Source organism: Mugil cephalus, chromosome 1 (genome assembly GCF_022458985.1).
Source record: "Mugil cephalus isolate CIBA_MC_2020 chromosome 1, CIBA_Mcephalus_1.1, whole genome shotgun sequence".
Lineage (NCBI taxonomy): Eukaryota > Metazoa > Chordata > Actinopteri > Mugiliformes > Mugilidae > Mugil > Mugil cephalus.
The window spans coordinates 8289099-8299126 of record NC_061770.1 but is presented as its reverse complement, the minus strand read 5'-3'; the positions used below and the strand labels follow the sequence as shown (position 1 = coordinate 8299126).

General features: G+C 39.8%; 1 protein-coding gene across 1 annotated transcript; it reads left to right on the top strand.

Moving 5' to 3' along the window:
* slc13a3 (solute carrier family 13 member 3) lies at positions 1–8328 on the top strand. The gene is made up of 13 exons (XM_047572823.1): positions 1–664; positions 1246–1511; positions 1742–1920; positions 2658–2727; positions 2877–3056; positions 3143–3268; positions 3389–3481; positions 3587–3691; positions 3788–3885; positions 4963–5075; positions 5415–5576; positions 6889–7026; positions 7104–8328. The coding sequence occupies exons 1-13, from the start codon at positions 557–559 to the stop codon at positions 7278–7280; spliced, it is 1815 nt and encodes a 604-aa protein (XP_047428779.1). The 5' UTR covers positions 1–556; the 3' UTR covers positions 7281–8328.
* The last annotated feature ends 1700 nt before the right edge of the window (positions 8329–10028 follow it).

The window sequence follows — 10028 nt, the reverse complement described above, 5'->3', positions numbered from 1 at the left end:
ACCGGCAAACGTTTTTATTTCATCAGGAATATTATTATAGTATAATAGTATCACCACAACATGGAAACAAATATACGCCCCTCTCGATTTATTATGCTGACTTTTTTCACAGTTATCTGGCAACGAAACACTCACGTGTGCTACATCAGAATCCGCATCAGCATGCACTTGCTCAGTGTTTTGTTTAATTTGTCGGTCACTCACAGTCAATCCAGGATATTTTGTGTAGCAGGCTGCCAGTGTGTGTGTGTGTGTGTGTGTGTGTGTGTGTATGTGTGTGTGTGTGTGTCATCTTGCATATGTCATTTCCAGCCCTCTTCCTTTTGGATATGCTTCACTCTTCTCGTGTAGGTGGGAGAGACCTTGTGGTTGGAAACCTGACAATAAATTGACTGTCCTCCCTCTTATCACTGCCACAGGAGGAGTTAACCTGTAGCAAAGCGTGGAGTTAATCTTCTCTGTACTCGGCCACCGGCTTCAAAGTGCTGCCCCGCAGGTTCCTCTCCACCAGTCCGGAGCTAATTTCCCTCTAACGGTGCAACACTTCACTCCAGGAATGAAAATATCAGTTCTGTCCAAGAAGCTGTGGTGCGTCCACAAACAGCTTGTCCTCGTGCTCACTCCACTTGTGTTTCTGCCTTTACTTTTTACTCTGCCAGAGAAGGTGAGTAAACACATGCTTCACTGTTTTCTATTCATAGTAAAGTAGTTTTCTTTTTTTGTTTTTTTTTTGTTTTACAGTCTTTTACGTCATGTCCGCTATAAAACAAGAGCACAAACAAGACTGATTCTCAAATTGTCTGTCCCAGCTCTTATTTGCCAATTTTTAATTTTTTTCTAGCAAAGATTGTAGCAAAAATGCCAAACACCCTGACAGCATCTTCTCAAGTGAGATGATTTTCTGACTATATAAGTCACATGTTACTGTAAATTGAAAACATTTGAGGACATCATCCTTCTGTGGACATTTCAAAGGCTGGACAATGAATTTATTAGTTTCAGCAGACTCGGTAACACCAATATTATCATTTTATTATGTTTACGTTAAGATATTTCTTAAAGTGGTAAATGTATTACGTGTTTTATTCATTTTATACAGATGGAAATTAAAGCAACGTATCTTTCACGTACAGTTGTGCTATTTTGTATTTCAGTAACATAATGCATCGCCTGGGATTGCTTTCTTTTTTTCTTGTGAAATCTTCTTTTTGAAGCATTAACGACCGCATGTCCCTCACCTTTTAGGAGGGAAGATGTCTTTACGTGGTCTTGCTGATGGCTGTATTCTGGTGTACAGAGGCTCTTCCTCTGGCTGTCACTGCAATGCTTCCAGTCTGCCTCTTCCCAACACTGGGAATCCTTCCAGCCAAAAAGATCTGTCCTCAGTACTTCATCGAGACCAACTTTCTGTTCCTCAGTGGCCTTGTTATGGCATCATCTATTGAGGAGTGGGGCCTGCATCGCAGGATCGCCCTGAAGGTCCTCAGTATTGTCGGAGTAAAACCGGCATGGTGAGAAGACGCCTTTATTGGAAGGGCTGTGGAATGGGGCTCTATTGTTTTCTAAAAACACATAAATAACTACATCAACAAATGTAGGGTTCCTTAAATTCCCATACTACGCTTTAGGAAATCGTACGGTAAAAGAATCTGAACATCTAAAGTGAACAGTGCTTCATATCTCCAAGAGTTTCTATGGGCTTGGGGCGGATTTGAGATTGTGCATTGAATTGTTTTCACAGGCTGATACTGGGAATGATGCTGACCACGTCCTTCCTGTCCATGTGGCTCAGCAACACCGCCACGACGGCCATGATGCTCCCTATTGCAAATGCCATCCTGGAGAGCCTGTTTGGTGACCTGGAGACGCTCAAACAGAAGTGCAAGTCTCCTGAGGATCGTGAGAGCTCTGTAATAAATGGTACTGTGCTTTATTGACATTCACCCGGAAACTCACATCTCCATCTGGAACACTGCCTGCACAGCACATTAACACAATATGCTTAGTATATTAACACATATCAAGCCACTGTTTGGGTTAAAGTTGTTCAAATTTACTGTTGCTGCTTTTTACCTGCTGTACTTCACCTACATGGCACCGAACAACAGAGACAATCAGCAACAAGCTTGTAAACAAAGTAGAGCATTTATCTACTCAAGAGCTAAATATTTCCCCAAGAAGATTTTAGTAGTAAATACATATCATCCTCAAGTGGACAGAAACGCAAGTCTCGCAAGCATCTCCTTATCTGCTGAAAGGTTAAACTGCATCAGGCGATAACATCCCAATGTTGCGTTCACAGTTTGTTTTGCAAAGACTCCGTAAAAGTTTCTTCAATTTATTGCCCCTTTAAAAAAGATGGTTGTTCAGTTGTTGTAACCTTGTCTTCACGAGCCTTCAATATGTAAGCTAATATGTGAACTTTGTGCAGTTATTCCAAAACACTGAGTTCTTGCATAAAAAGTTAGTCAATCTTGAAGAAGTAATTGATTGATGGTGCTGTACTGACTTTGAGTCATATATTAAATGTATCAAAAGTGCAGCGTCATGAAAGAGATGAAATTCAGAATATCACTCATGCTTAGAAGAAGATTATAGTTTACTACTTTCCTTGCTGCTGGTGAACCTAACACAAACTCTACCTCCATGTCTTTCAGGCCAGTCTCCTGTAAAGCTGCATTCACTGCCCTCAGTGCCATCAGAAAAACAAATACTGGCAATAGATGGGTAAGGACAACACAGATATGGTAATGTCTTTCAGCTATTGTACCATTCTTACAATTGCCTGGTGAATATGTGCTGTAGCCAGGAGACAGGAGAGCTGGGAGTGACATCCATTTTCAGATGTACCAACTCTTTCTTAAAACATTCAAAAGGCCGGATGCTGTGGAGCAGACTGACCTGCGGACAGATGAGGAGATCCGGTCAGAATCAGAGTATGAGCTGAGAGTGTGGAAAGGATTCTTGATCTGCATTCCCTATTCAGCCAGTATCGGAGGAACCGCCACGTTGACAGGAACGGCGCCCAACCTCATCCTGATTGGACAGTTGAAAAGGTAAGTTTTTATTTTGCGGTCAGGGATCTAATCCTTCTGCAGGAAAGAAAACCTGTCTCTGACAGCAAACTTTTTGTCCTTCACAGCTACTTTCCAGACTGCGATCTCGTCAACTTTGGCTCTTGGTTTGCATTTGCTTTCCCGCTCATGCTTATGTTCCTGGTTTTGGGATGGCTATGGATTTCATTTTTCTACGGGGTATTGAACACAAGGTGATGAGGTGTTTGCGTCTATGCTAAATTAATATTTCATTTGATTTAGTTTAGTTTAAAGCCTGAGTAAATGACCATTTCCTGTTAACACACTTTCCAAACCCTTTTTGTTTTACTCAGATTGTGTCTTAGGAAACATGACCGAAGAGCCAAGGCTGAGGCCAAAGCCCAAGCTCTAATAGAGGAAGATTACAGAAAACTAGGGCCTATAAAGTGAGGACTCGTGTATGTCTTCAAATGTCATGCAATAGACACTGAATGAGTGTATTTCTGTGACAGAGCTTTTTATTCACTTCTGCTCTGCGTGCTTCATTTCAGTTTTGCAGAGGGATCCATCTCTTTCTTTTTTGTGTTGTTTGCCATTCTCCTCTTCACGAGAGATCCCAAATTTGTCACTGGCTGGTCTGTGCTTTTTAAGAAGGGGTAAGTAAGGCTCGCTTCTTTCTTACAATACATTTAACACCTCAGTAATGACATGTAAACGTTGTTAATCCTCTCCTGGTCTTGTTGTCCCTGCAGGTACGTCTCAGACGCGGTCACTGGTGTCATCATTGTGTCCATATTGTTCTTCTTCCCTTCTCAGAAACCTTCTCTTAGATGGTGGCTCGACCCTAAAGGTCAGTGACTACGTATCGTTTATCTAATTTCAGCAAGTTTGAGCAACACTAAATTTAAAACAAGTGGTGTTACTTCAAGTTGATATCCATGCCCAGATGTTTCTTAAAGATTCATGAACTCTTTGTCTCTAGAACAGTTATTGCAAAATACAGAAAGCACTCAGAGGAATGTTAATAATGTAGATTAGAGAGTCTGAGTAAATTTCCCGTCTAGAAGTGAGACTGTAGTTTCTCTGTTTCTGAGATTAGAGTAATCTCCCAAAGCTATGTTTGTCACACTTTGGGGTTTTTGTTTATGTGAGTGTAGACTTGTATTTTGCATTATTCATGTTGTGGCGACAAGGATCTGTTTAACGTGTCATTGAGATATCACAAGTTAGTGTAAAGACTTAGTTTAAAATTTAAATGGTTTGACAAGCAGTAGTTTGGGTTCTGGCCATAGTAGGACTCCAGAAAATCCTCTGTGAGCGTGAGCTTGGCAACAAACTTCAAGCACGTGTTTTGTATGTACTGAAGACATGAGGCATGTGTGCATGGGATTGTGTATTATTATAATGTTCAGCTGGTCAAATAAACCACTGGACGCCAGCAAAAGAAGAAGAAAAAAAAGAAAACATATCATGGGGTTGATTTGTTCCTCTCTATGTGGGTCAGACTTTTAGAACAGAAGAGAACAGAATCTGACTTCATTGTCAGCTCGCTGAAATATGAAAGGACTGAAGCATAAAAGCATAATGTCTCAGCTTTTTGAATTTAAAATGTGGATTTCAGTCATAGTAAAAGACCAAAGCCCAGTTATAGTGTCTCTGTTGTTGTGGTGAATGCTTTGAGGGGGCTGCCGATATAGATAAATTGCAAATGTAAAGTAAATCATATATCGTTTATGCTAATGAGGAGCATATGAGCAATCATTTTAAAAGAAAACATTGCACACAAATCAAAAACATTTTCTAACGTCACTGACTCAGGTTTATCATATCAAAGGTCTGAAGTATATATATATATATATTTAATATTATTGAATTAAATGTTCAGATTTTCTGAATTCTTAGTTGTTTTTGGGGCATTTTTCCTCAGGTTCAAACACTCCTTATGTCCCTCTGCTGTCCTGGAAAAAAGCCCAGGAGTCTGTTCCCTGGAACATCATCCTTCTGCTTGGAGGCGGCTTCGCTATGGCTAAAGCTTGTGAGGTAAAGATGTGGCACAAGTGAAAAGTGTATATATATAAAATTCATCACCTTTGTCATTAAACGATGAACGTAATTAAATCACACTGTTCGAATGGTGTAAACTAAGCTAACCACCTTCTGCTGGTTATATTTTATAAAGTATGTTATACAAAAAAACAAGAAATTCATTTGTGATTTAGTCTCCTTGTTTCCCTCCATTTGTGACTGTAAGTTGCGAGAGCTGTCCAATAAAAAATGTCTCAGTGCTGCTGTGCTTTGTTTGGTTCTGTTCTCTTCTCTGGTTTATTATGTTGTGTTTTGATCTTTGCCCCTTAACCTCGATCTTGTGGAATTTGACAGGAGTCTGGACTTGCTGTCTGGATCGGAGGCCACCTACAGCCGTTGGCCGAGGTCCCACCTGCTGCAGCTGTGATGTTGATCACAGCTTTCCTGGCCTGCTTCACTGAGTTTGCCAGCAACACTGCCACGATTATCATATTTTTGCCTGTGATTGCTGAACTGGTAAGATCAGTCTTCAGCCGGTAGACGTACATTTACTCAGCTAAGCTGCGTGCTTGTTACTAAATTACCGCACCTGAATTGTATAAAGGTACACAACTAAATTAAAGGGAGGTCGATATCACAAACTTAGACTAATTAATGTGCATAATTTAAGTGTCAATGCTTATCCCATCAATTAACAGTGTAATCATGTTGTCATAGAAACAATCAAACCTGGCCACTGTGTTACCGGATGAAGCAGTGAAACTCATAAACTGGACAGTGACAAGGTTATTGCTGATCTTAGGGGACTTAGTTGTCATGTTACAACATTGCCACAAATGTCCTCATGTTTGCAGCCTGTTTGACATTAACTGCTGTTTTTGGCAATCATTGTCGGTGCCTTTTGTACTTTGAAATGTTTCCTATGTCCCAAAATACCCACTTGGAGAATAGTTTACATGATGTATAGGAGGTTTAGTGAATGTTGATTATTAATCTCTGGTGTACGGAGACATGCACATACTATATGTCTGTTTTTGTTTTCCCAAGCTGTCATTATTAGCAATGCTTCAGATTTATTCTTACCAATGTCATCACTTGATATCAGCGGTCCTTTCTTTTTTTTTCCTGTCACAGCTATAATAGGTTTCTGAGTAAAAAAAAACCCCAACAACTATTGGACTGATTGTTCTGGAGCAAATCCCCCTCTCAGGATGAATAATTGAAAAGTGTGGTGATCATCTTATGCCATCATTCATCTTAAGATCAGGAAACTCATTAGTTTCCCATCAGACTCAGCTGTGCTTTGTTTTGTCCTCCGTAAACTGTTCGTATGTTATGTCCAGTTAACATCAGCATGTTAGCGCTGTTACTGTGAGAATGCTAGCATGCTGGTCCTACCCTTCGAAAAATGTAATAAAGGTTAAAATGTAAATAACAAAAATAGTAAACCACAAAAAAAACCTTGGCTCATATAATATTGCCTAAGATAGAGAGATAGAAGCCAAGGACCCCAAACTGATGGAGAGATTAAGTAGTGACCTATTATATGTGTTCTATGTTAAACTCAGCCTATTGCTGTTTATAAATATACATTATTATTATCATTTTGCATTTAATACTAAGCTATCCTTTATCCCTTTGCTGAAATATGTTGGATGCATGTGTTAATCAATTTTGGGGGGAAAATTTGCTGCTGAACAACGTTGGTGCTGCTCAGATGTTTTATCTCTCGCCTACACTATAAAGTAAAAGGTTGACCGTAAGACTGCAACAGAGGCCATGCGTGTTGAGATGTCAAATGACCTGGGTGTTGCGTGTGTCTCTGCAGGCTCTTCGTGTCTCAGTGAATCCTCTGTACTTCATGATACCTGCCACAGTAGGATGCTCATATGCCTTCATGCTGCCAGTCTCCACGCCGCCCAACTCCATCGCCTTCACGTCAGGACATCTCATGGTCAAAGACATGGTAAGATCTTTAAACAGACTCTTGGCTCCAAAACACATTAATGTATAACCAGTTAACATCTGTCCCTCTTGTTTCAGGTGAAAACTGGCATCGTCATGAACATCCTGGGTGTCCTCTCAGTCTCTCTGGCCATGAACACTTGGGGCGTCGCCATGTTTAACTTGAACGCTTACCCAGAATGGGCTCATCCAATCAATCAGACTGCTCTTACTGGCGTTCACTTATCAGTCCAGTCGCACAATGTCACGGTCTGACCACACGCTCAATGTTACTATGAACTAAGTACGTATGACACTGTATAAAAATTTTAACATTGAACAGGGACAAATGTCTCTATGTAGATATCTACTTTTTCACCTAATGCCGGAAAACTCAAAGTCAAGATCTCATACTGTGAACGCTGGAAATGTTTTGCTATTTGCCTTTTCAAAACTGGACCAGCATTTCAACTCAGCAACAGCAGCGGCTTTGAGCTCTGTGAAGTTCCTTATAAGGCTGTGGTCAGAGTCTCTGGTGTTTGTATTGTTTCTGCTAGGCTGACCTCTACTGGAAGAATGATAAATACGTTTGTGAATAAGTCTCTTGAAGATTAGTTGAAATAGCTAAGAAATCACGTTAGTATTATATGGCACATCGCTAAAGCCATGACTCGTGAACAATATTTTGAGTCTTGAACATTATTGTGTAAATCATGACTAATGAATGTACATTTTGTTACATGTTGTGATCTTCGTACTGCTGCTACAAACTATTTAATTAATTTGTATTATGATGATTTAGCTGCACGTTGTTGTGTATTTGCCATTCTTATCAGAGTATTGGCAACAACTGAATAATCTTTAATAACAAACTGTAATATTGATTCCTTCTGATAATCAGCTATACTGCTGCAGGTGAACACATGTTAACACATTTAAGCTCCGGCAAATGCAAAGAGAGTGTATGGTTGTAAATTCCCTACAGTGTTTGCTAGGCGTCGTAAACTGTCCAAGCTTGCATTGGCCTGACAGCAATGGCTAACTCATGCAGGGCTGTGGTGGTTACTAAGTGTAAGCCTGGTCGCTGTAAACAGTCCGCAGTGTTTATATGCAACTATAAAATGCTCAACCAAAATAGAGCAAAACAAGATGTACTTGTGGGGAAACGACCTTTGCTGACACAGATTTGAGTGAAAGCTGATTTGTGCTGGTCTGGGCTTTTTCAGAATCAGCCAGATTAAAATTATTTTCATATTTATTTGTTAATCACGTGAAACTGATTGTTTGTATTTTGTATTGACAATAAACTGAAACCATGAATCTATACTAAACCACACTTTCTCACTATTGCCACAAAAGTGTCAGTGTTTCATTTGAGCTTGAAGCTGCGGTGCTAAGAAATTAGTTAAACACACTGAAAGCGAAAGAGGTTACAAAACTTCATCTTAAATGTGTTAAATGTGTGTGTTAAATGTGTCTTTGCGAAAACGGAAAGATGTGCAGCCGTTAAATTAATCTGGTTCTGTTGAAGTCTGGAATTCAAAGGAACTGTATCATATATAGGCCCATGCACTATTTTGCACATAGCATTTCTCCTCTTTTGCATTTTTTTCATATATTGTGATCTATGTTATATACATGCTATATGCAACTCTGACCTCATCTCATCTCCCGTACCGCTTAATCCTGTGGGGGTTCCTGGAGCCTATCCCAGCTGGCATTGGGCGAGAGGCGGGGAACACCCTGGACAAGTCACCAACCTAGACATACAACCATTCACACTTACATGCAATTTATCAGAAATGATAAACGAAAATGTCTTTGGAGGTGGGAGGAAGCCGAAGTACCTGGAGAGAACCCACATGAATACAGGGAGAACATGCAAACTCCATCCAGAAAGGCCCAAGCTGGATTTGAACCTGGGCCTTTTCCAGAGAGGCAGCAGCACTAACCACTGAGCCACTGTGTCGCCCACAATTTTGATCTGTAATATAAAAAAAACTAACTGCTAACAGCTAAACTTACTATAAAGTAATTGTTGACTCTTTCCATTTTATCAGTCTTGAATCATGTATCATGAACCTCTATCAAGTACTAAAGTGTATAATGTACGTATTCTAATATGAATTTACCTGCTTGTTTATGATTCTCTCTTCTCATCAACTTCTCTTTTCTCTCTTGTTTTCTGTCTTTCTACTAGGCCAGCCTCCAGCATTTGGGTCACCACCCTCATGAACTGTTCGTTGTTTCTTCCTGTTGATTTCTTTTTCCCTTGTCACTGTTACATTGTGGCTTCCTGTGGGGGTTTCAGGCACGAGGGTCTGTCAAGCGTCTTGAGATCATTTTGACTGTCACTGGAGCAATGTAACAGATACATACAGTTCCCATGAATAGATGGACAGCAGAACGTATTTGAGTATATTTTTAATTTGAGTGTTTCAATTTGTTTTAAAAATAAAATTGTAATTGCTGCCAAAGGTGAATCAAAAAAGTATTGAGCAAAGGCTTTGAATACTTGTATATAATGTATATGGTGGTGTTGTCAGAGTAAATAAACATTGGCTGTCATCAAGGCCAACTCTCAGTTAATCTGTAACTGTATGCTGCTAGTAGGGTTGCTGTAGCAACGGAAAGCTGGAAACAAAACTCCAGGTGACGCGATAAACATTTACCAAGACATATTTATTCATTTATTTATTTACTTATTTTATTCAATTCTGTCCTCATAAAACAATAAGTTAAAGATTAAAGAATACATTTGGCGAAAAGACGTGTTTACTTCAACAATATTTAAAAAGATTTAGAGGTGTGAAATGCTAAAAACAGACATGTCATAGACAATCCTAATCATTTTGAAATTACACTTTGGTTAGTGTGACCTATGCCACGTTGAGTCTGTGACTATGCCATGACTCCCCATACATGGAGAAGAGCTGCTTTTTCATTTCTCACGTGGGAACTTGTCGCGAGCCATAAAAACCATCATGACGGTGACTGTCCCACAGTTCCCCTTTTTACCTTCAC

Excerpts from the sequence above, each read along its gene's own strand:
- slc13a3 (XM_047572823.1), top strand. The coding sequence starts at position 557 with ATGAAAATATCAGTTCTGTCCAAGAAGCTGTGGTGCGTCCACAAACAG. Across the intron at positions 1,921-2,657 it reads TGAGAGCTCTGTAATAAATG|GCCAGTCTCCTGTAAAGCTG; the intron begins GTACTGTGCTTT and ends CATGTCTTTCAG. Across the intron at positions 3,692-3,787 it reads TCTGTGCTTTTTAAGAAGGG|GTACGTCTCAGACGCGGTCA; the intron begins GTAAGTAAGGCT and ends TTGTCCCTGCAG.